General features: G+C 35.6%; 1 protein-coding gene across 1 annotated transcript in view; it reads left to right on the top strand.

Moving 5' to 3' along the window:
* Positions 1-27,569, top strand: part of ANO1 (anoctamin 1) — a 131,703-nt gene that overhangs the window by 34,986 nt on the left and 69,148 nt on the right. The window contains exons 2-6 of the mRNA XM_088145813.1: positions 4,581-4,759; positions 9,891-10,217; positions 20,544-20,642; positions 22,822-22,973; positions 24,322-24,376. Coding sequence (XP_088001939.1) covers positions 4,581-4,759; positions 9,891-10,217; positions 20,544-20,642; positions 22,822-22,973; positions 24,322-24,376 — 812 coding nt within the window. The remainder of the gene's footprint in view (positions 1-4,580; positions 4,760-9,890; positions 10,218-20,543; positions 20,643-22,821; positions 22,974-24,321; positions 24,377-27,569) is intronic.

Raw genomic sequence — 27,569 nt, 5'->3', positions numbered from 1 at the left:
TTGAGTGAAGGTACAGTATGTAAAAATACAGTACAATATACCCCAAATAGATCACAGTTCTTGCTAATTCTGGTCAATTTAACTGCAGCTTCTGAAGTAAGCCCAGGCACAAGGACCTTACAGCTAAGCTTTCATAAGTCTTCAGTGGTAGATCTTTCCACATAGTGAAGCAAGAATGGAAACACTTCTTACCTACCCCTAATGTCTGAACTTTCTGTATAGATGGTGTTATTAAAAGATTGTTTTTGGTTAAACTATGTGATTAACACTCTGAACGTACCAACTGGAAGTGATAGCTGTTCAAGTATATCTAGGGTAGCAGTCAAGCAATCCAGTTATACCTGCTAATTCCCAAATGAGTTCATTCTCAAAAATTTGTATATGCAGCTTGTTGAGTTGATTTTGAATAGATTTAGATGGGATTATATTTTATCTGGATTAATCCACATAATCCTGCTGTGATTAAAATTCCTTCATTATACTGCAAATATAATTTATTTCAAGCAGATACAATACCAAGGTCCAAGTTATATATGTTCGCTTGACTATTATTTCTGTGATGTGTTGAAAGAGGTAGTATCCGCAATTAATGTGACATAAAGGAACATACACCCAGAGTTGAACAAATATGACTTAGTTACATACAGCTTTTCATTCAAAATCTTTTTACCTTTTTACTATATATGCATAATGTGTGTTCATATCCATTCATCTGATCTGAATATAACTGAGTTTACTGATGTCCTTCAAACTTACATATATGATGTATACATGGTTAATGAATCAGGATTTGAAACACTTAAGTTTGATATCGCCAATGGAATTTAGGCCATGAGTACCTAAACCAAAAGGTCAGAGCATGAGCACCAAAAGCAATGGATGCCCTGTCATGTGTACTTAGGGCAGATAGCCATGGCCAATGGAATCTATTAACAGGATGCCATGGATATCTGAAACAGAAGCCTGGCATAGAAAGCATGAACAGAGTATAGGAAAGAACAGTCGGTCATATGCACCTGGGCCTGGAGCCATTGGCCTATCTGCATATATTTCAGTCACAATATTTTAAAAACAGGCATGAGCCATCGGTGTTGTTTACATTTTCATTGGAGTGAGGGAGAATTGTAGACCTCCCAGTTCAGCACAGTAATAATGCCAATGTCACATCAGATAAAGATAGGAGGCAGGTATGTACAAGGGAAACAATCGCTTTACATCACTCCAAAGGGGTCAGCTCTTACATTCGTTTTATGGAACCCAATCCACAAAGCATTTGTACTTGATTATATTTTCTCTGTTGGTGATAGCAAAGACAGAGAAAGAGAGAGAGAGAGAGAGAGAGAGAGAGAGAGAGCAGTCACTGTCAGAAATACCTATCTGTTTCAGGCCAAAGTCCAAATAGTGGAGATAGAAGAAGAAATGGCTTAGTTTCTCTGCCAGAGGCTGAACTTGCTTAGAATAGTGCAGAGTTCCAGAGTTATCTAAGCAAATAACCAGTAGGGAAAATCATGTTTATTTAAACACAGTATTGGATTGGTCTAGTGTAAAATAAGAGTGGGTGCACATGATGGTTAAATAGTCTCCTGCACCAACTCAGGACCTGTGAAGCTGCAAATTATTCTGTTAATTTGTTTTATGTATTCAAATTAATAAAAGTATGAACTCAGGGAAACTATCTGATTATTTCAGCAGACCTGGGGATGCTTAGAATAAAGGAGACATAATACCATCACTTCCTCCTCTTCGTACTGTTTTCAAGAATTCAACTTGAAACTTCCTCCTTATAAAATTGTGTAAGCCTCCTGGCTTTAATTTACCAGGCTAGTGTATAAGAAGGAGGCATTCCTTGAGCTATTCTGGCCCAAGCTACTCAGTTCTTTAGAAATTAGTACTAAGATCTTAAATTAGGCCTGGGAAAAAAAGGGAGAAAGCCAATGCAGTTGGCAGAGCACTGACTTAATATCATCATATGGATGAGACCAGCTCCAGTTAATAATATTACAACTCTGTTTTAGACTATCTGAAGTTTCCAAAACTTCCAAAATAGCCCCACATATAACACATGGCAGAAATCCAGCCAAGAGGTTACTAGAGCACATAGAACTGATGTCAGGCTATCCTTGCTCAGAAAGTTTCACAATTAGCCTAGGTATCCAAATTTTCTGGTTTGGACCTGCCGGCTTTTTGAAAGTGAGCTTTGATATGACACACAGAGAGTTACCCTTCTCAAATAGGGGGGAAAATGCTTATCCCTGACCTGATCTTTTATGATTTTATTAATTGTTGAGCAGTTACTGCCAAGCTTTGCAAGATCTGTGAAATAGTTGGGAACAGCTCAACTTTAAAATGTGACTGTGCTTTATTTAATATTTTGCTCAAGCAATTTTTTTTCAGAATCTTTAGACTAAAATAAATACTGATTCAACAGTACAAGCCAGTTCCAGTTATGGTCATAATATGAGAAAAGTTTGAATTAGTGTTCTATTCGTGATACTTTTTACTTGTGGCATATTGAATTCATAGTTTGTTTTGATGTTGTTTTTTGATGCTGTATAAATTCAAAAGGTGTTACAATGAAGATTGCCCTCTGTTGCAGTGCATTCTATAATGTGCCTACAAGAAGGTCCCAAATGTAGTTCCTCATAGCATTTCATATAGCAAAGTTGGGGGGGGGGGTGGGGAGAACCGCCCAGAGTTGCTCTTGAGTGAGATGGGCGGTGACTAAATTCGAAATATAAAAAAGTAAATAAAATAAAGTTAGAGATGAGCAATACTTGCACGATAGTTAGGTTTGTCTGGCAGTCACCATAAGTTGTATTTCATGGGAAAAAGCATTTGAGAAGCAAGCTATGCATGTCTAATCTCATCTGGATCTTTTAAAATACCATCTTCATTAGACCATCTCATTTTTTATGTAAGATTCAGAATTATAAATTACTTGAGGTGTGAAGAGCCTTGAATCACCCCGCTATCCTCACACAGTGACTAAAGGAGTGATGGCAATCTCAAAAAAAAAAAGTTCATGACAGTTATTGTTTAGCATAACATACTGACAATTGAGAAAAATGCACTCTTGGAAGAATGCATCCTATATAATATACTGATGATACAAAAGTTGGGATTTAAATTACACTTAGCCTGTGCTCTTTGGCATTCTAATAATCTTAATTTACTGGAAATACATTTTTATTTTATATACTATAACCTTATATCACTGAAGTATTTACATGTCATGTTTTTATGATTTCCTGTTAATTATGTGATATATTCTGCCTTATATCTTACATTGTTAACACATGTGACAGTAGGAGCTTAGGTATATACACTGGCAGGTTATCATTGTTTAAAATGTCACAAGTCTTTGAAATGGGCAGAATTGACTCATTCCAATCCTTTCCCATACCTGTCTAAATCAGCTATTTTCATAAACCTGAACTCCACAAATGCAGTTATCTGGGGATCTTTGAACAATTTCAGACCAAATCCCTTTATCTTGATCAATAATCAGATCAAAACAATTTCTTCTTTATGGAGATACTTTATTTTAAGACCTCAAGTAATGCAGTTTTGATTTAATAACACATTTTGTGCAAGTGCTGTAAAGTGACCGACGACAACGCCAATATACTCTGTTGCACAAGGAATTAAAGTACTGTATAATATTACAATGGGCTTTTTGGCACATATTTTGAAATGAAGCTGACATAGAGTTTCCAAGTAATCTTACTGTACATCTAGGAACTAATTGTCTGAGGCTGCAGTTTTCAAAACAAATATGGGTAGAATTATGCTATAAAATATGTTTATTTAGCTTTAATGGTACTGTCTATTCTCAGGCCTTTTTCTTGGCCAAACCTCTTATCTATACATTTTTAAAAATCTGCTTTCTGTGATCCAGCAAAACAATAAGTACACTGATTTCCACACATATGCCAAGTGTGCTTTTAAAAAAACACGTGTCCATCACCACAGGGCAGACTATAGAGTGTCCTTCACTGGACTGGAAAGACTTTAACAATTGGATGGACCTTGACTAAGTTTTAGGACATTTTCTTCTCTGAAAGGTTATCAGAATCATTAAATTGCCAGTACTGGCAACCTGGTTGTCTGTGAAAACTCTGTTGTGACTGTAACATTATTTATACAGTAAGTCTGTGTAGGTAAGCTAGTATGCAGCATACTCCGTGTGGGTCTCTGTTTTGTTCTGCTTATATGCTACTGTTATTTGTTTGTGTATTGAGGACAATGAATTTGTAATGGCTGTTTGCGAAACAATTAATTAGACATTCAATTCATTCAGCTGCTACTGCAGTCTAAAGAGTCTGGCAGCATCTATATTGTGACACAGAATCTTTTCTACAGTGCTGATTAACTGAGCCAATGCCAAGAAGGAACCTGGGCAAAGCATACAAGTGTTCAGAGTAGAGCCGGGGAGCGTAAGGGAGAGAAGGCAGGGGACGTCCTTGCAAAAGAGCGGAAGACAAAAGACAGGGGCAGATGCAGACAGGACCTGGACATGTTCCAGCTGGAGAGGAGAGGCCGTGAACAGCTCTAAGCTAAGCTGTTCCTCTTTTCTTTAGACCCTGACGGTTTGTTTCATGGGGTGGAGTTTCTCCCAGAAGACTTCAGAGATGCTTCTAATGAAACAACAGTGAGGATGAATGAGAAATACTCCACACTACCTGCTGAGGAGAAGGGAATCCACATCATCAACATCAGAGCTATTGAAGACATCGGCTATGTTCGCACAGAAAGTACGGTGAGTAGAAGAGCCTCTTTCTCACCTGGTCTGTGGGTTCAGGGGGCATCTAGGTACTGCAGCTTAAATTCCCTTGTGCCTTACAATCTTGTGGCTGAAGTTGTACAGCCCACAATACCTTCTTCCTTTCAAATGTAGGGCTGTTTCAAGTATTAGTCACTAAAAACATGGCATAGCTTTTCAGTGCTTTATGAAAATAAGAATGAGAAGCTTCCATTTGGAACAGCATCATTCTGAAGAACCTTATGGGAAAGAAGATATACACCTAGGCATGCATGTGTGTGTGTGTGTGTGTGTGTGTGTACTTTCCCATACAATTGTTCAATGTATGGGGAAAATGTGTGTATGTATACACACACACACACACAAACACACAAAAATGTATGTAAGTATTTTGCATCTAATTACATTACAGAAATAATGAGTTTCTGAGTTTTTTCACTGATCTCAGTTGTACCTTTTAGTTGCCTACATTGTAAAACTTTTCAAAGTAAAATTAATCTTATTTATTTTTATATTTCCATCAATGCAATCCTTAAAAAAATATGTGACTATCAGGATTAAACTGTTAGTGGTATTAACATGCACACATGCAAAGTCAAGTCTAATTTGAATTTTTAAATTATGCTCTGTGCCTTTAAAAAAATGGAGATATTAGAGGATATAGCTTTCGTTGGCATATATATTTTGTGATGGTAATGGTGGTAGAGTTTAACCTGTTAACTTCTGCCTATTTTGCAACCTCTGACCAGAAACAAAGTGACAATCTTAACATAATAGTAGGCCAATTTTGTATGTATATTCAATTTTCAAAGCTCATTGTTTCAACTGTTTTTTAAAAATCAAATCGATAGAATATTTTAACATCTCAATTACAGATTTATTTCCTATGGCAAAAGCTTTCAAGGACTAGCAATTAAAGTATTGGAGCAAGACCAGAAAGACCCAGGCACAGCCACTGAAATTCAGGGGATGATTTTGAAATGCACAGGATTGTTGTTGTGGGAAGAAGCTGGAGGAGGGAGTGCAATGAAGTCCTGAAAAAAATGGAGATATAAATCTAACAAATACAAATAAAAGAAATGAAGTTAGTAGGCATAGAACCCATATTTGTAGAGCAGACAAAGATATAACAATGAGATCAAACAGCAATGCTGAAAAGTACAGCCTTTGACAATCATTTTAAAAGTTAAATGTTTGTGAATAAATTACAGAAACTCTTCCAAAAGCCTCGCTAATTATAGGACAAGATCTTGCGATTGGGTAAACTAACAAAGTTAAGAATAAAAAAGACAAAGTTAAGAAAATTGGAACACAGTATTTTGTGTTTCTCGATAGAGTACTATAAATAGGACATTCTTACCCTACTAAGAGAGATTTGGCCTTACAATTTCACAGAAGTTGAATTGCCTTTCAGAAATGGTGGAGCTAAAATATTTTTACCCTTTCAATTCATGATTACTTGTTGGTTATTGAATTTTGCAGGAATAACTACTAACTAATAGCATATTCATTCAGGCTTTATATGTTCTTTTTAAGGCCAAAGGTTTTTTTAAAATCAGATTGTTATAAAATTTAACTCTGGGTTTCCCAGTGAAAATCTGAAATCAGCATAACAGAAGTGTAATGACATGGAAATAATACTTTTAGAGGCTTATGTTGCAATTAGGTATACTTTCATGCATCTCTCCCACAATGGAAACATTAATGAGAAAAGAATGTATTCCTCTGTCTATGTGATTTGGTCAGAATGGGAGGTATATGTCAGCATTGGAATTATGGTGCCATGGTAATTCGTAACTGTAATAGTATGGGAAGAAGTTCTTTGAAAGGCTTGCATTAGGGATTCATTCATTCATTTATATCAACTCTTAATGTTGGAAGTCCAAATTATAGTTTGGTACACTAGTTAGAGGCATAAGAAGTTAATGAAAAATTGATGAAAAGGCTCCATTTGTGAGTGGGGTCCAGTGATTGGTTAAATTCAATATTTCTATACCACTAAAAATTAGCTATATTCCTGTGAAGCATTGGAAAAGGCTGGGATCAGTACTGTCCTTACTAGCAATGGATCCTCTGGGGAGTTGCAAAAAGAAATATGGCTGAGAAGTAACCCCTTTGCAATTAATAGAATATTGTGCCCTCATTTAATTTCTTACAAACTGCAAACCCATTTCTGAAATATATTTGATCCAGCGCTTTCAAAGAGAATTAGAGTACTTGAAACAATCATGCCTTTCCACTGGAAAATGTTGTGGGTACAGGCAGGAGAAATCTGCCTGGGTTTCCTACTGTAATAAATAAATGAATAAACATGACATGAAATCAATTCAAATACTTGTAACAAGAAACTAATTAGACATTTTCAGTGATAATGAACAGAAAAGTAAATTGTGTGTGTACGTGTGTATAGTGTGTGTGTGTGTGTGTATATACAATATATATGCACACGCACACATGAGAGTGATAGACACATACACACACACACACACACACACACACACACACCCTGAACAGAAAGGTTGAAATAGGATTCTTTAAAAACTGCACTATATGTCCCTTACAATAAAGCGACTGCATGTAGTACTGTATATGCTATAAAAACAGAAAAAAGAAAAATATAGCAGAGAAACAGTATTGGAATCTATAATAGATTTAATAATAAATATTTAAGTTGGTCCACAAGCGGTCTTCATTCTTCTATAGTGGCCCAGCCCAGTTTTAAAAACCCAACTAATTCTACTTCTCCACATTTTGAAGACATTTAATCACTTTAGCTAAGACTTGTATACTAAAATCTATTAAAAGTTCTTAAACAAAAACACTTCACAGACCAAAAAAGTCATGGCATCTTTGTCAAAAAATACAAAAAAGATGGATTAAACATTTTTCCCTTAAAAAGGAAGCATCTGGTTTTTATGCTTCAGTCCAATTTATAGAAAGTGGTCTCTGGAGAAAGACCACACATGCAAACTTGGAAGCATTGATGATTTTCTTTCTTCTTACAGTCCAATAAAGTAATGATTTGAAATAGTTTGTTTAATTAAGGCTAAGTAGGTTTATAAGTGGAGTTCCTGATCTGAAACATCAACATTAGTTTTCACTGCCCAAAGTAACTCAGTCTATTTAATCATCTAGTGATTCTAAGGTATCAGATTTTCCTAATCTAGCCAGCTGCAAAAGTCTCTGCAGGTTGCATCTATTTATGTAGTACTCGATACTTTTTGCTGGCTGTCTTCTGTTTAGAAGTTCTATCCAGTGACCTACATTTTAGTGGGAGTTTGAGGGGGATAAAGTAACAATCCTAAGTGTTAGTAAACAGCAGAAATTGAAATCTAAGTGTATTTGAAGTGGTGCTTTACATCTGGACCTACCGGTTCTGCTATGGGGTTTGCAGTTGACTTAATGCTATGTTCATAGCAGGACCATCTGCATCGTTTTGTGAAATAGTGCAAATAGTTCAAGAATCTGATATATCTGCTTCTGTATTTCTTAGCAGGTGTAACCTGCTAAGAAATACAGAAGCAGATATATCAGATTCTTGAACTATTTGCACTATTTCACAAAACGATGCAGATGGTCCTGCTATGAACATAGCATTAAGTCAACTGCAAACCCCATAGCAGAACCGGTAGGTCCAGATGTAAAGCACCACTTCAAATACACTTAGAATTCAATTTCTGCTGTTTACTAACACTTAGGATTGTTACTTTATTGTTTACTGACATTACCTTTAGTGTCATGGGAACATGCCCCTCTTCTCAGTAATATCTTAATTCACATTTATCTGAGGAGTCCACTCTACAGGCCATGCTACCATAGCATATCCTCTGTTTTGGAAGGAAGGAAGGAAGGAAGGAAGGAAGGAAGGAAGGAAGGAAGGAAGGAAGGAAGGAAGGAAGGAAGGAAGGAAGGAAGGAAGGAAGGAAGGAAGGAAGGAAGGAAGGAATTTGATGCACATGATTTCTAACATGCAACATTTCAATGTGGGAAATAATCTTTGTTGTAGCAGCTTCTGCATCATTGGATGTTACATCAGAAGTGCCCTATAGTTGCTCACAGGATCTTTAACAAACAAAACTCCTTTATGTAAATCATAAAAACATGGGATTGCATCTACTTTTCTTATAAACCAAGCAGAAAGGAAGGTGCATCAATCATGTACTTTTCTGGAGAGGGACTAAAAGGAATCTAATTTTTTAAAGGAATGTTCAGTTGACAGTTTGACAGCTTCATCATTGTTTTAGAAATTGTAAATCAGATGCACATCCCACTGTACATCTCTGAGTAAACTTGGTTTATCCTCACTAAGTGTGCCCATGCATTACACTAAACCATGGCTTGCTTAATCATGATTTACTGAATAAGCAACAAGTACTTTTAATGAAAGATGAACTAGGATTCATAACCCTTGCTTTATTATTTGGAAACTTATTTTTAAGAAGCATGTATCTTTTGAACAATCCAAACTTTAATTGCAATACTACTTTTGGTTATCATGAAGCTGCAGGGGGTAGGATGACAGTTGTATTTCCATTTTAATTTTCCATGAGAAAGAATCAAGAATAAAGCAAAATCTGAACCTTGGTCCCTTACTGGCTGAAGTCCACAGACCTTTTTGGCTGAGCTGTATGACCAGCTGTCTCCTTTCAGTCTCTATTAAAACTGATCTCTTTTTCAGATGATGAAGAAAAGTGACAAATATCTGAATATAATATTAACCTATTTGTCAGTAGTAAAAAGACAAATATCCTTGATAAAGCACACGATCTCAGCAGTGTTTAAGACACAATTTAAAAAAACAAACACTCAACATGATCTGTATCTCCAGTAACTTGAGATCTTAACATACAGTGATTTCACAAAGCCAGTGCACAGTGCAAACCAAACGAGGCAAGTCATCTGTTACCTCAAATGGCTGGTTGTTTGTTTGTTCGTTTTTTTACACTTCAGGCCCCTGACCTGCCAGAAAGTTTTAAGTATTAAAGTACAGGGTTTTGTAAATTCACAATCCGATAAGATTGCCCATTGATTATTTTGCTGTGTCTGAAAATAACTATTTAATCCTTAACTATTTCAATGTGTAATGTTAAAAACAGATTTATTTGAGTCTCTTCCGTTTCATTTACAGTTATTAAATTCATTCTCACAAGATCCAGATGCCAACTGCAAATATGGACTTTATTTTAGAGATGGGAAAAAGAAAGTGGATTATATTCTGGTTTACCACTACAAGAAGTCCTCATTCAGTAAAACACTCACTCGGCGAATTCATTTCAATGACTTGGGGCCTCGAAGTGTTAAGCAAGATAAACCACTTCCTGGAAAAGGAGGGCAGCTTAGCATGGATGAAAGTGAACCTCACATGGATTATCATGAAGACGACAAGAGATTCCGCAGAGAAGAGTATGAAAGCAACCTTATGCAGGCTGGCCTTGAGCTGGAAAGAGATGAAGATGTAATTACTCTATTTTTCTTTTATTTAACTGTGCATATAAAAATTATTAGTATATTGATAAGTTGATGAAAAGCTGTTGAGATTCTCGAAGACTTCATAGGTTTCCATACATATTTTTTTCTAAACATTCTTGGAATCTAGTCTTTAATGTCATGTATTTTTCATGTGGCCCTGGGCATGCATGTTTTATATTTACCAGATACCAAGATAAGAGAGAGCATTTGCATTGTATGCACATTCTTCACTGTATAGAAATAGTTTTGTATGAAAAGGTAGAACACATGGTGACAATGCAATACTTTTCCAATATATACACCATGCTCAAATCGTATTTGCATATAAATGTGAGCACGTAACCTTGATTCACACAAAATATTATACATTATGTTTTGTTATTTATTGACTTAGCTTTATTTATATACTAGGCTTACTCTTAAATACTATACAAAAATACAAATTGAGCATCACTGTATTTTACTAGAGACACTATCTTTAACCAACACGTATAAGGGCACATGGCTTTCATTTCAAAGAATCATATCTTAAGTGATAATTTTAAAATGAGAAACTGATAAGTTTCCTTATGCCTTTTCCAAGTCTCCTTTCAAGACGTGATAGGAGAATATACACTGTCCAGTTACTGATTTCATCTTTATTAGCATTCAGCCTATAACGGAGCAGGTGGTAGCACCTAAGTAACCTTGGTTGATCTAGAAAAAGCTAAGCAGGGCCAAGCTAGTTAATATTTGAGGGGAAAATCCCAAGGGAAGCAGGAAAAACTTCCTGGTAAATTGTTTGTGAATCGTTGCCAAAATATGTACATAGACTAGCCCACGTAGTCACCAGGAATCAGCTTCCATTTCAGGAAACCTTTGCCTCTGTTTAGCTTCTGTCCATATCTCTGTCCATCACATAGGAACATATTTCTGTCAACTACATCTTCAGTGTGAAATATGAATCAAATGGATTAGTTACACTTTCACAGAATTTTAAAACCACTTGGGGTTCCTTGGTTACTCATGAAAATAACCACCTTAAAAACATAATGCACTGTGGCTACTGGAGCTAGAATGGGGCATCATATTTAACATGATGATGGACTTTTAAATGTTCACTTTTCTATAGAATTCACAAATTAGATGTTCCTTATCCCATAGAGCTCATATCATTTTCAAAAATGTATTCATTTATTGCAAGCAGCCTCTTACATGGGCATTAACATATCCAGACTGAAGTACTTCAGGTCAATAGTAGTTTATGTGTAACATCCACTTCTTTTAAGTGTTAGAGTTTAAAAAATAATTTGGTTAGGGTTATACAAGTATATGAAAAAGACTGTTCCATCTAAAGTTCCTGCAAAGCAATATTTACTATCCTGAGTTTTTATAAAACATTAAGAGATGAAGCTTTTCATAGGGTGGGTATACGTTTGCCTTCTTTATTTTGGCATGCCAGGCTGCCATGAAAAACACAGAAGCAAGTATAATTTTAAAAAAATAAAAATAATTTTTTTAAAAACCCAGTTAAATATATTAATTTTTCTGCAAACACTTATTTCCATCAATGATCACATCAGTGTTTTTCTTGATCAGTTAAGAAGTAAATAAATACTCTAAAGATTGGCAGGATAAAGTAGAAGACATGCCAATAACTATTTCATGATTCCTACTGGATAATTCTGTGTAAGCTCTGATTTCACAGGTTAAGGAGGCTTAAAGTTGAGATAAGATACCACAGCCTCTTATCTTCAGAGCAGCAGTTGAATTTTCTTCATTGTTCCTGCTTTTCTACCACATGGAAATAGCCCTAGAAGCTAAATGTAATGGTAGGTGTGAATGACCTTTGGAGACAGGGCCCAGAGACATTGCCTAGGGAATGGTCAAATAAGAGACAGTGTACCACAGCTGGATAGTGGGCGGGGCAAGAGGCTCAGAAGAGACCCTCCCTAACTTCTTGGGGTGTAGAGGAGACTGGGAGAATTGTACTTTCGAACTTGCAAGATTCTGTTAATGTGGCCTTACAATGAAGTAGAACTATCTTATCTGGCCATGTTTCCTGTCTGGTCTACCTGGTAAGGCTGATACTAAGCACCTGGAAAAGAGGTGATTGCAGCTTGTTTGCAGAAAGAAAACAGCAATTCAAGAAGCAGATTAAAGGGGTGGAGGATAAATAGGGAACAGCTCCACATTTTCTTCAGTTCTTTTCTAGCTGGGGCTAGTGTATTTGGGCTGCAAAACTCCAGGTTACCACTAGATGGCAGCAAAGCAATATAATAAACCACAACCTTTTGCTGACAGCTAGTGGTCAGCTGGATTTCTGCAGCCCAGATATAATAACTACTAGTAGTAGTAATAATAATAATAATAAATTTTTAATATCGTTTAAGAATTAATTTATTCTTATATTTGTATCTTATAATAATTTTATAATAATTAATCTTAGTCTTTTAGGACACCTAGCATTGCAGGATATAGACAGGTAAGTTTTTAGCGCCTCAGCAAAGAGGAATGATTTCAAAGCACAAGAAGTTTTGAAAAGTAATGGTGACTGGCGCCCTGATGGTACTCCCTGAGCTACTCGCCAATTCCATCAATTCTTGGAATTTATTTATTATTTATTTAAGACTGCTTTTATATTGTATTTTAATTGCTTTTATCTTTTCCACAAACTGCCCAGGGTTGCTTTTTAATGAGATGGGAAATGACAAATTTGATATGAATGAATGAATGAATGAATGAATGAATGAATGAATGAATGAATGAATGAATGTTAAAGGTACCTCCTAACCCATCAAATTAGCCAAAATATGTTATACCAGTTAAAGGGGGGGGGGAGCCAGATAATGCTTATAAAGCAGCATTTTTCTCATAAATGGCAGGCATTTCTAGTGATATAGGCACAACTTAATGTACATCTGATGTGACAGACTAAAGTATGATGAATGAAGTACAATCTATGCATCCTGTCCCCATATCTGGGACAACTAACATTGTTGGGCAGATGGAGGGTACATTATATTTGAATTAAAGTTTCTATCGCAAATCAATAAGTAATTGATTTGGGATAGAAACTTTAATTCAAATGTAATGCTTCATGGTGTTGCGTATGTATTGTTTTTCAGCTGAAACCCATGTTAACCCCAATATATAAAAAGACAGAATCTAGGTCAGCCCATTTCCTGTTGTGCTCCTTCCAAGATTTGCAAGATCACATTATTCATTTAGAATATTTTTATTCTGCCTATCATGTTATCCATATCCCAGCATTATACAATATTAACATTTCTTATATACAATTTAAAATGCAATGTATGATATAAAGCAACACAACAAGATATCAAAACATATACATACAAGCGAATGTCGTTAGTCTACTACAGTGCCAGTGCCAAAATAACAGTGTTTTTAGCTTGCTTACAAAAAGAAGCTTTTTGGGGTAAAAAAGCAGAAGCAATACACGTGGTCCGTATGCAGAAAGATGCATAGACCTGTAGTGCTGATAATATCTTGTGTATTATTCATGGTATACAGTACTAAATACCTTTCATGATACATTTGATAAACTTGGGAAAAGAGACAATGCAAAATTCGCTGAATGTAGATTCTCATATTCCCATCATATTCAGATTTTGCAACTGTTCTCTGGGTTATACTACTGATAAAAAATATAAAAAGTTCTAAGTAAAACTGTAAAGATTTATTTTTAGAGTCTTTCTTATATTACATATTTGAAGTCCCAAGTTTAAAGACATAGGAACATCAGAAGGACCCTCCTAGATCAAGCTATAGGTTCAGGTAGTCTAATATTCTGTGTCACACCATGGCCAGATACCCTAAACAACATTTGGGAAGCTCACAAGCCTAGACTGGAGTATAGAGAATCCTGTCACTTCCCAACAACCATGGCATATACGTAGTAAGCTACCTATGATTCAGGAAGTGATGAACAGCCAGTCAGTGTTAGTAGCCATTTATAGCCTAAACTTCCATCAACCTCTCCTGTCCCCTTTTAAAATGACAGAAATTGGCTTCCATTACAACTACTGATAGCAAATTCCACAGTTTGTGCTGCATGAAAAAGTATTTTCTTTTGTTGGTCCTGAATCTGTCTGTATTTAATTTTGGTGGGTGCCTTCAACTTCTAACATTGTAAGGAAGGGTAAAGAAGTTTTCTCTCTCCCTGTTATCTGTGGATGTGAATGAATTTATATACATCTATCATGTTCCTTACCCTCTTTTACTCCAAACTAAGGAGGCTCAGTTACTGTAGTCTTTCTTCATAGGGGAGCAGTTTAATTACATTCAGAAAAAGTATTTCTTTCTGTTGGTCCTGAATTTTCCTGCATTTAGTTTCACTGGATAACTTTGAATTTGGAGGTAGACCCACAACATGAAGTGATGATATGATTATAATATTTTAAGATAAGTAACCATAGCTTTTTCATGGAATTACTATCCTATCTGTGCAGATTTTAGTCCTGGAAGAATAATACACACAAATAAAGGACAGTGTCGTGAGCTTCTAAAGTTGGTTCAGATGAATTCACCTTAGCTCCTAGTCATTTCACCCCATGCATGAATCCATACAATAGAGGAGCTAAATGTAGGTGGGAGAATATGCTTTCTTGCAAGGGGCACAGTTCCAAAACAAACCAGTAGAGAGATTCCCACGGAAGTATATTTTGACTTGACAGTATTATTTCCCAAAGGGATGTGTCCCTCTCTGCCAGTGGCCTTTTGCAAGGATAGTCACGCAAGGGTGAAGATGAGTAACTAAAAAACAAGAATCATATTTACCAAAATAAGACCAAGGCCTGGGGTTTTGTAGAAAGATCCCAGTACACTCTAATCCCAATAGAATTCTTGTAGAAATACACACTTTTGCAAGTTTTCTCTGTAAATCTGCTTAATCTTGCCAGATTTGTTTCCTTTCCCTCAGGACTCCACTTAATTCAGACTACTATAAGGTCTTTTTCTAGAATAAGCTTTTCTGCTATTCCTATAGGATTTTCCTATCTTATACAAGCCTTTTTAATGTAATCAGAAACACCAGGCCCATTCATGTGGCCATATATATCCTGAGATAATGCCCTGTCAAAAGTTTGGTGTGTGTCCAGATGTGTATGTGTTCCTCTCTGTGTGTGAGAGAGATTTGTTCACAAGTCATTCATATTTTTATACCATTGATGGAAATGCCCTTACTTAGTTAAATAAAAGTTTGTTGTCATTTCATGGCAAAAGCTCTGTGTCTGTAAGAGCTGTGTTAGGCAAAAATTCAAACACATATTGATGATTAAGTCCTGTGTTCTTAATCCACGATCTTAAGCTCCCTCAAACCATATCCCCAAATTATTGGTTTTGATTATATGATTTGACCTTATATGGAATATATAAAATTAACCTCATTATTTTGTCCTGTACATCATTGAATTAAATCTTATGTATTGAAAAAAACAATACTGTAGTTTGAAACATGCAGTATTGAAAATGCCATTTCCGAAGAATGATTAAAATGTCTGAGGTAAACAAATGAAATATATTTTTCTTTTAAATATAATTTAAGAAACTGATGCTGTCAGCAGATCCAAATGAATCTTAGGTATATGACAAGAACTCCAGAGGCATTTAGAATCACATCTTAATTTCCACAAATTTAGAACAAGATTTGTGCTACAATTGTCACAGATGGAAGGTGCTGATGGACATTCTGCATCCTTTAAGCAACACATTTGAAATGCTATTGTATACAGAAATAGGGCAGAGGATTTTAAACAAAAAGATTCATCTGCATTTAGAATTTCATAGTCAGACTTTCCTCTGTCTAAGGAAAACAGGGTTCAAAAGGACCACAAACTACTCATGTCATTGTTTCTAAAGATTATAGGAATTCCAAGTCTCTGTCACAGAGAAATATTGATATTATTATTTTAGCTTCCGTTTATTCATAGGAACCTTTTAGCAAATGTTCCAAATTAAATGCTGGACTCCAAAATGCAATTAGGTTGTGACTAAAAATCAGTAGTATAGTATAGCTGTTATGTTTTATTAAAAGTCTGCTTATCGTGAATAATAACTGTGATATGAATGAAATAATGCCAGGATAATTAAAGGAGAAAATCTCGGGTATATGCATTTCAAAGGGAGTGACTCAAAATCAACTGAGTTATCAGAATCATTATGGTGCCAGACCTCCTATGAATTTACTTCTAGAAAGGGAAAAGTGAGTAGTTCAGCTGTTCTCCTTTTATAGTGGTGAGAGTTATATGAATCTTCGATTATTCAGTGTGATACATCTGCTTTAGAAGAAAGTAGGAACATACATTTGGAATACAGCACATTTGCTGACATATATTACTACATTTGCTGACATATATAAGTCTGCTAGTTAAATTAAATAAATCAATAAATAATCAATTATCCCCTCTGATCTAGCTGACCACAAGCAACAAGGCTTTCAAATGTATTAGCAGACTGTTACTGCAGCTTAGAGATTCCCTCTTCATTCTTGTTGAGCTAATGTTGCATGAAATACTTGTGCAAGTAAATTTCTGCACTTTGTGCAATGTATAGTTTAAGGTAGTTTTTGGTCATTAGGTTGTAAATTATTTCAGAAAAGAAAGACTAGCTTCTAAATGTAGTAAAATGTTTTTAAAATTATGTTTAAAAAATTTAAATACTTGTTTTCATATAGTATTGAATTATATGTAGCCATTAGGCATAGATTTGTATTGTTCCTTTAAAGTTTTTTTAAAGACTTCTTAAAATTCTGACTTCCATACTTCCATTTTGTCCTGGTTTGTCCTTTAAACCAGAAATGAGAAATCTCTGGTACTTGAGCTGGATTACAACTTTCATTCTTTGACCATAGTATCCTAGTTGAGGCAATGCAAATGAAAGTTAAACAGGATCTGGAAGGTTACAGATTTTGTCTTAGGCCTAGTTTGGGATTCATACCAAAGTTTAAAGATCTGTTATATTATGGACTGAAATAGCAATAAAGGGTGTTGTGAATACATTTACAATTAATAGCTGATGCATGGTATCAATGCAAAGAACCACTAGAACACTAGCTAGATGAATGAGATGACATTTGTTATTTATTTGGTCTTTTTTACTGCTTTAAACATTAAATAGTTTTAAACTTTTTTTTTCCTTAAAATTTTTAAATATTTAAACCAAAGGTTTTTGCTTGACCAGCAAGACCATTTCTGCTGAAAACTTTCTGAGTGATTTATGCACTGGACAAATACATTGTCTGCTGAACCTGCCCAACTCCCTCTATAGCTCGTAGCTTCATGTCTCCCAGTTCCACAGTGGAGGCAGATGAACTGATATCTGAATGGGAACTGGAACCATGTTTGAACTTGCTTGCAGATTTTAGTTGGGAAAGCAATAAATCATAATTTGACAGGGTGGATATTAGAACTAAATGGAAAGGAACCAACATTTGAAGAACATATAAAACTAGTAACTGAACTGGATCATAGGTAGGGGATCAGAATGAAAATAGAAGATACGCTTGCCAGAGGACTGCTTGCATAATATAAAATTCTAACATTATGCTTCTGCAGCACATTTTGGGTATATCTGCTTCTACAAAAACTGAAATACCATTTTCCCAGTTCAGTATATAATTACTTCCCACTGGTTTTCATTCATTACTCTTTCAGTGCACCTTTAAAGACCTCCCAGAGCTGCTGGGAGTTGGGTAGCATATACATTTAAATTGTTGTTATTACAGTAGTTTGGCAATATCTTGTTGTTTAAATAGTTTCTTAATACTCCAGCTCTAATTCCAGTATTACTAATACTTAGTAAAATATTGTTAACCCTGTACCATATTAAGTGTGCAAATTCAGACTCTGGCCATTATTTATATTGAGTTGTATAATTTTATTATTCCAAGTCACATCTATATATTTTACTGACAATTAAATGAGGCTAATAATGATACAAAGCCAGTTTGTTGTAGTGGTTACGGGATCAGGCTAGAAACCAGGAGACCATGAGTTCTAGTCCCATCTTAGGCACAAAGCCAGCTGGGTGACCTTGGGCCAGTCACACTCTCTCAGCCATAGAAAGGAGGCAATGGCAAACCACTTCTGAAAAACCTTGCCAAGAAGACTGCAGGGACTTGTCCAGGCAGTCACCATGAGACAAAAACTGACTTGAAGGGGGGTGGGGAGGAGGAAGAGGAATAATCACAAAATACAAAGACCTGCAAATAGAAATAGAATGACTTTAGCAAAAGAAAGTCAAGATAGTACCAATAGTAATAGGTGCCTTGGCTGCAATCCCAAAACATCTGGAGCACCACTTGAACACCATCGGCATTGACAAAATCACCATCAATCAGTTGCAAAAGGCAGCTTTACTTGGAACAGTTTACATCCTGCGATGATACCTTTCACACCATCAAATAACATCTGCCTATCCCAGATCTTTGGGAAAGACTTGATCAGTGGATGAAAGTGCCAAATCCAGTCTAAACAACTAGCTGACTATGCAACCAACAATATAATAATAATAGATTTTAAAAGAAATGACCCACTTCTTTGAAAATAATATTAAAAGATTGTTTATAATGTTACACTTATTTTATACATGCTTACGTGGGAAGAAACTTCAATGAATTCAGTGGGACTTACAAGCAGTCATCCATAGTAATGCATTATCACTTTTTTTCAGTCTCAGAGTATAACTGTAACTGTGCAAGATTAATTGTGTAGTGAACCTATAATTTGTATTTAATTCATTTTAAATGCATAGTTTATTTCAAGGAATTTTGATATACTGATTGTACAATTGAATACATATCTGGAAGTAAACCCTACTCTATTCTATAGGACTTAATCCCAAACAAAATTTAAAAGATTAGAGTTCAGTACTGTATTCCTATAATCACTTCCTGAGTGTAAGTCTGAATCTATAAGATTGAACTGAGTAGTTGAAAATCTGCACACATTTATCTGGAATAAACTCCATTGAATTCAGTGAGGCTGTCTTCCAAATAAGCATGAATCAAGTTACATGGTAAGACACTATTCAGCAACATATGATATCAGAAACATAAGCAAATGCCTAGTGATGTTCACAGAAAAACAAGGTGACATATATGGCAAAGGCGTTTCTTGCAGTTGTATGGTTGGCTGTCATTGAGAGTTCCCTGAAACCTTATTGCTGACCTTAATATTGGTTAAAAGTAAAAGCTTGTTTCAAGGAAAGCATATATTAAATTGATTAAATTCTCCTCCATGAAGTAAGCCAATACAGTACATGTTTTTGAAGCTCTGCCATATTGAGATTGGCAGCTATTTATGTCTCTTGAGTAATGTATTTCTAGTAAGCAGGTGTGCAGGGCAGCAGTATGAAAACAAGCTTTTATGCTTGTGTAAACTGGCACAGCAGCAATGGCAATCAAATCAAAGACAGAGAAGAAAGTCTCCTAGCTCTGGAACTTGTCTTTTTGGAAGGGTTAACTTGCACAAACTTTTTTTAAAGATTGTTTTATCCTGCCTTTATTATTTTTATAAATAACTGAAGGCGGCAAACATACCTAATACTCCTCCCTCCTCCTATTTTCCCCACAACAACAACCACCCTATGAGGTGAGTTGGGCTGAGAGAGAGAGTGACTGGCCCAAAGTCACCCAGCCAGCTTTCATGCCTAAGACAGGACTTGAACTCACGGTATCCTGATTTCTAGCCTGGTGCCTTAACCGCTAGACCAAACTCAAAACTGTAGGATTGCTGAAGGGGTTAGGGTTGCCCAGGAAATCCACTGGCTCTAATATTTTGACTGATAGGCAAATAGAGGTTCTGATTTATCTGAAAGAATTAGTATTAAAACTATCATCTTGTTGATTAGACCAGGAACTTGAAGATGCTTATTAATCTGAGCATAAATAAAGAGAAATTTCAATTACAGTGAATGGGACTTCTGAAAAGTGTAAATGAATAATAAATTGCAGCCAAATGTTTCTGGTGAATTGTCATATTACAATCTTTAACTGATAGATTTAGGTTATTAACTTTTTATAGTAGCAGTATTTCATTTGAAAAGAGTACCATTTAATGTTAATGTTGATTTCAAGAACTTTATTTAAGGCATATTATTTAAACTGGTTTTTGCTTATTTCTGCCAAAATACTTGTCCTGGTCCATATATCTTCCATCAGCCCTCCCTTATTTGCCCCATAATCGTTATGTTCACCATTTAAAGAAAAATTTGCAGGGCCATATGTTCATTTGTTCATATGAAATTGAACAAATCGGTGCTTTGTGTTTATTTGATCTAACAGTTTATTTTTCTGTCTATTTCTTTAAAGACAAAAATACATGGTCTTGGATTTATAAAAATTCATGCTCCTTGGAATGTTTTGTGCCGGGAAGCAGAATTCATGAAACTGAAGATGCCCACAAAAAAGGTTAGTTTTAATATTCTTTAAGATCAGGAGATCTAAACATTTAAATGACATAACATTAACTTCTTTTCATAGTCTCCTCATAAATTAAATTTGTCTGCCTGTAAGAGAAGCAGAATCCTTAACTAAACTACTTAGTACAGCTTGCAACACAATTTATAGGGCAATGTATGAATTGTAATGCTGCAAGATATAAATGTTTATGCATGTTCACTGCACTGCATCGCAGAAATTTGTTCTGTAAGACATACATAGACATAGTTGGTGCCATTTTGTAGTTAATTCTTATAAATATTTATCACATATCTTTCCAAAAATCGTGCATAAGACAGTCTGCCTGTGTTTGCTTTTGATTCAGCTGCAGTTTTCTTTGTTGCCATCAGTCATCCTGCTCAGCCCATCATAGTATGCTAACTTCACTGATAATCAGTGATGCACAACCTGAAGCTCTTCAGTTAGAACTAGAATGATCTCTATTAACCTTATTGTTTATGGTTTATGGGGTAATAGTCTGAAACATTTGGGATATACAAGGTAGCCAGCAGTCTTCCACAGTTAAGTGACTGCTTGTTATCATTTTCTGATCTCACATCACAAAACCACAGTTGTCTTAAATGTGCATGCATGCTGAGGTCTAAAATGTTAGATTTTATGTCAGATGCTCAGCATTCTAGACAGCCTGTAGAATGGCAATTCAGCACACATAAAGAAACAGCACATGCTTGAGAAAATTTCAAGAAAAAGAATTATCTACATGCTAAATAAAGCAGATTTTTAAAAATAAAAACTGACTACACTAAAGCGAACAAGGCCATTATCTGTTCTACAGACATAAACCTGTGTAGCTATCATGCCTTAACTTTGCTAAATTTCTTCTTTCCTAGACATAGTTTATGAGACTACAGTTCTAGAGGATCCTGTGAGAGGATGGGATGGATCATCATAGTAAGAATAAATTTACTGAAATCATGACTAACATATCATTACTTAAGTCCCATTGATTTCAGTGAGTTTACTTAATGCCCTAAACATAATAAGTTCAAACATAATAAGTTTCAAACATAATAAGTTTTGGGCTTAGTGTAATGAGTGAACCTACCCATTATAGCTTAGTGTTACATCTAAACCTGACCACTAGGTACAACAAACTATTGCTTAAAACATTTTAGCCAGTGTCTTACTGTGGAAATTTTAATCCGTGTGTATATAAATAGGGTGATTTCTGTGTTTTCAGTCAATACTTCTCTCACTATAGAAAGTTTGAAAAGTCAAATTATCTTAATGGTTACATTATGGTGAGATTATGATTTTATATATAGACATGGACATGTGAATTACTATGTCTGTGTCTAATATTACGCAAGCATAAAAGCACTAGTAGAATCTAGTCTTAATTTCTAATGAATATTTGAAGTATCATTCTAAAAGCCCATTGTCACCAGAGAATATTATATGATGAATATTAAGCTTTTGAGAAATGTGTCTGTACCTGTTCAGGGTGCAAAATTGAGAAATGGATCAATATTTAATGACATACTAAGTGCAGAACCCAGACTCTGCAGGGAAATGTCTCTAATGGAAGAAGAGACAGCATTAGAGTACAAAGTAATTTTTTTTAAGTAAAACTAAAATTAAACTTTAGGTTTGAATTTTGTATCAGTAGCTGATCTAGTTCTATTTATCATATTATTTATTTTAATTGTATTTCCAAATTTAAAATAGCCCATCCATCATTTTTAAAAATTTTGAATTAAAGAGATTGGAAGGAATCGAGTCTCCTTGGCCAGAAAAATGATAGTAATATGATCCAAACCAGTAAGGACAAGGTGCTGTGAGCAGAGCTCTGTATAACATAATGGGGGATATATTATAAACAAAAATTTGCTTTGTTTGTTTGCTCATAGAAAGTTTATGTCATGTGGAAATTATCCTCCATCTTCTGTTGATCGAAGCCACTCTGTCATAATTAGAATCATAATTGCACAAGATATTTGTTCCTATGGTTCTATCTTTATCTGACCTTTCATTTCAACATTTGGACACCACTACCCATGATGATTTTCTAATTTTAATTATCCTGTTTCAGAGTTTTACTTCTTTTAAGCCTTGGTATGTTCTGCAAATGACTTAAATGGAGTAATTTTTTAAAGCGACAACAACAACATTTCTTTTCAATCCTTAGGTGTATCAAATTCATCAACCTCATGGCCTTTTGAAGAAGATCAATTCTGTAATTCAAAAAATAACAGAACCCATTCAACCTAAAGTGGCAGAACACAAGCATCAGACAGTGAAACGCCTTTCCTATCCCTTCTCAAGGGAGAAGCAACACTTGTAAGTCAAATTTCATCAGTTTTAGTTAACGTCATTTACAACAGAATTGGCCCCCGGGAATACCACTAGGCTCAAACATGTGAACATTAATAGAAACATGTAGGCTTGTGTTTGGATACAACTTGCACTAAATTTATCATTTTTTCCAAATAAACAGGATCTTGCTAGCTCATGGAAGGTTTTTGTCACGATGAACTTCCTTAAGGACTTATGGCATAATCCTATACTTGTCCATGTGCAAGTTAAATCCCACTGAATTCAAGTAACTCCCCCAAGTAAGCAGGTATAGGATTGCAGTTTAAGGCTATAGCTCTGTCCAGACTGATTGGGAAGTAAGCCAATTGAATCTAGTCAGGCTTGCTTCCAAAGACACATAAGTAGCATGATATGCAAAATATTTGGACTGCACAAAACTAAGAGTATTAAAAGAAGGGTAGATAGCTTATTTGGTTGTTTTTTCTTTATTAAAAACCACACTTTTCCAAAAATGGTTCAAGAAAGAAAGCATCCAAACAGCATCACATTCTATGGCCAAGTTGTCATGTAACCTCTTCACCGCAAGCAAAATACAATCCAAACCATGAGAAAAGCAACCTGTTAAAAGTTCAGAAACAGTAGGTCTTGGTGGGCGTTACAAGGAAAAACAGCACACAGTCAATTAAAATACATGACTTCTGCTGGGAGACTAGTTGGCTTCCTTGTGCAGATGTTGGCCACTGTAAGAACAGACTGCTGGACTAGATGGGCTAGGGATCTGATCCAGCAGGGCATTTCTTATGTTCCAATTTGGTCTCCATGTGACAAAATTCTATTTATTTATTTATTTTATTGATTGATCATATTTATATAGCTGCCATCTCACAAAAGAGTGACTCGCGTTTATTGATCATATTTATGTAGCCACCCATCTCACAAAAGAGTTTAGCAATCATTGCAGGATATTTCTCAACTAAGTAAAGAATGTGTCTTTTAGTTTATAGCAATACAACTATGTACCCCCTTATGATTTTACTGTGTATTTTTTCTTGAAAAACAGTGTTTTCATATGGTAATGTACATATCAACAGAGAGCCCCATCAGAATTGTAGATGGAAGCAACAGATGCTACACACTATCTAGAAAGCGGCAGGAATTGTTGAGATTGAATATGACATCCTACAGGAAAGGGATTGGACATAAGTTCAATGGCTGAAAGCTTTTGAACTCTGGGGCTTCAAAAGATGAGTAGTTGCTGTCTGAAGACTATGATTGAAATCAAGTTGAAAAGAATTTACCAAACATTAAGACTGCTTGTATATTGCTTTACATTTATTCAGTTCTTCCTTTCCTTTTTCTAATATTTTCACAGGTTTGACCTCTATGATAAAGATTCCTTTTTTGATAGCAAAACTAGAAGTACCATAGTAAGTATGTATGTATTGGTAAAGTATTGCAGTAATCTGGTATTCCTCTTCAGCTGTTTTCGTGATTTCTATACAATTCCCTGTATGAATAATCTACATCAGTGACTCATGCAGCTCCCAGTCATCTTAATTTTTAATGTGACAGAAGAGGAAAATCATTAAATATGTGACTGTAGAGTATAATGCTGTTTAATGTTAATTAAATGTAAATGAAGTAAAATAAAATTGAGTTCTTCTCCCAGCCCACTATTCTTTTGAAGCGTGATTCTCAGTTCAGAAAAAGTTCTGCATGCCTACTAGTCAGTCTAAAAATAAATGTTTTATTATTTTTTAAGCTAAGAAAAGAAAAAACAAAAACAATAACCAAGTGCAATCATAAATGGTAACACAAAAAACAAAACAAGATAAACCAAAAATTAAGTAGAGCAGCAAAAAAACTCAAACAATTTTTTTAGAAACCACAAATGGATTAGTTAAAATGGATTAACTGATTTTTGTTGCCCAGTCTTAAAACACTATGCTAATATACAAACATATACAATATCTACAATACATCTACAACAGAGTTTTATAGTTTTCCCAATATGTTGCAAAATACGTTGCTGTTGTATTGCAGGATAAATATCTAGGACTAAGATATGCCAAATAATTTACAGCCTGTGAATGCATTTCTGCTAGTGCACGAGAGCTTTCTTCTTCACTTCTCCCATTGCAGTCCCCTCCACATATGCCACCAAAGTCTGTTTCAGAGAATTGGGAAGACTTTGGGAGCAGATTCTGAGGACACATGAAGAAGCTTCAAGGTGGTAGAAAAGTATCTCCTGGTTCTGCTGATACAAACAATTCCCACAGCTGAAAAACTTAATTAGTTTTCTCACCTTCATTCTTCTTCATAACAATCCTGTAACATAAGGGAAGGATACTCCAATTAAGAGCTCAAGGTTCCCAACTGAACAGGAAGGTAAAGGACAGTGGCCTTTCCTGTTTTCTTCTCCCTTAAAGTTGTATATAGAAATGCTGTTATTCCAATGTAATAGAGCTCTTGTATTTTGCCTGGTGTGCTTCTGCAGCATGTTGCCAAAATATTAGTTTCGTATGTATACTAAACCAACTTGAATTATATCTCTTTTCTATAGGTAGAAGTAGTAGGAAATATAAGGGAATAAATGCTGTTAAATACATTATTCTATAGTTCATTCTTTATTCAGGACACTGAATAAAGTTTTCACTCCCTGAAAAAGATGAGATGAATGGGATAATTTTCCATACATAGCAAAGTAGCCCCAAGTTCGTAATGTAATCCTCAGTGAACTTAGGTAGTCATGTAGTTGGATGTACAGGGCTTAAATAGTCATGGAATTGGATGTACAGAAATTCTTCTCTCACTGGCTTAGTTATGAATTTACTGATGGAGGCTACATTTCCGTGTCACAAGTGATGGAGTGGTTTGTTAGTTAATGGCTTTGTATAATGGCTGAACACACACTGATGGCTAAAAAAATGGTTAGCTAGAATCTCTAACTGTGGTTTGTTCCTAGCTTGCCTCTTGAGGTTGTATATTAGCATTATGTATGAAGGCAGGCTTCTGGTTAGCTAATAACAATCCTCTAAGGGAAAACAAGACTGTTGAAAGGGATTTCATAAACAGCTTCAACAGTAGCTCTTTGCCAAAAATAATTTCTTCAGAATCCAAAGAGAGTCATTTTTCTGAAGAAGATACTGGAGAGAATTAGGAATGCCTATCCTATATGTTGGGTCCATTCCAGATGTGCCCTCCACTTCTTGAGAACCAAAAGCATAAACAACAGATTTCAATGTTTTTTATACGTCATTTTGTTAACAACAGAAGTTGACTCAATGGATTGCTAATCGGGTATTGAAACCATGCCAACAGTATGGTATAAGAAGAAGAAGATAGTGATTAATTAGGAAAAGTACTCTGACCCTTAACCAGAGCAAGTTAGAAGGTCAGGCATAATATGCATACTAGGCCTGTAACAGCTAGGAGTAGTAAAATGGAACATCATGTGGAAAGACAGCCATAGAAACAAGCTGTGGCAGAGAGATAATATTTATGTATGTGGTTGTTCATCTGTTAATAAACAATGCAAAACTATAATTGAACCAGTTTTTATGAGCTTATATAAGCGTATTCTCTTTGGGAAAAAATGCAGAACTTGACCAGCTTCCCCCTTTTAGTTCACTAATTCTCCTTCTTCCCTACGTTTTTTTTCTAAGTTCATTTTTATTGTAATTTTAACTATACGTTGATATAAAGAACTTTTCCAGAGGAGTTGCTTAGAGGCAGTGTTTGCACAGCATGCTTGCAGGCTGAACTGGGTTTGTCTTTTGTTTCTTAGCATATTGTGCAACTGTTTTTTTAAATTTATGTTTTAGTTTATTGTGCAAAACCGGAAAAATCAGTAATCAGGGTAAATACACTTTGTAAATGAAGAGTCACCCATTCCCTGCTGTAGTGGGGCAAAACACATTTGGAGTTGTTTGGGAATATCTGTACTACTGTTGCTGTTCTGACCTGCATATCTGTCCTCCATTCACTTCACTTGGCAGGAAATGCTTCTGTTCAAAAACTAACCAATCATCTATTGTCTCTGCCACTCTTCTGTAGGTTCTTCCCCCTTAGCATCTGAGTGTGAGGTGAGCAGGCCTGGAACTGATGCCAAACTCCTTGGCCCTCTTTTAGAAAAAGATACTGGGGTTCAGTGGCATCATGGGGGGTTCAAATCAAATCAATCTTTATTATGGTCATAGACCAGTGTAAGGCACAGAATGGGTAATAAAAGAAGGCCTAGGAACATAAAAGGTACAGTGGTACCTTGGGTTACGAACGCCTCTGCTTACGAACTTTTCGGGTTACGACCAGCTCCGGCTGCAAAAATTTACCTCGGTTTGCGAACTCCGCCTCGGGGTACAAACCGGATCCGCGGCCATTTTCCACCGTGACACGTGGTCCGTGGCCATTTTCCACCCTTGACGCGTGGTCCGCAGACGCCAGAATGGATTAACGGTAATTACATTGAACCTTATGGGAAAATTTGCTTCGGGTTGCAAACAAATCAGGTTGCGACCAGAGTCACGGAACAGATTAAATTCATAACCCGAGGTACCACTGTATATGGCAGGGGCCCCCAAACTCTTCAGCTCATCAACCCCTTCATGAAGTTTCAGATTG

The sequence above is a fragment of the Python bivittatus genome, unplaced genomic scaffold, assembly GCF_059951505.1.
Source record: "Python bivittatus isolate LINGU-HERP-01145 unplaced genomic scaffold, Pbiv_v1 ctg000480_np1212, whole genome shotgun sequence".
NCBI classification, from domain to species: domain Eukaryota; kingdom Metazoa; phylum Chordata; class Lepidosauria; order Squamata; family Pythonidae; genus Python; species Python bivittatus.
Note: the sequence above shows the minus strand (reverse complement) of the source record. Positions and strands in the feature narration are given on the sequence as shown.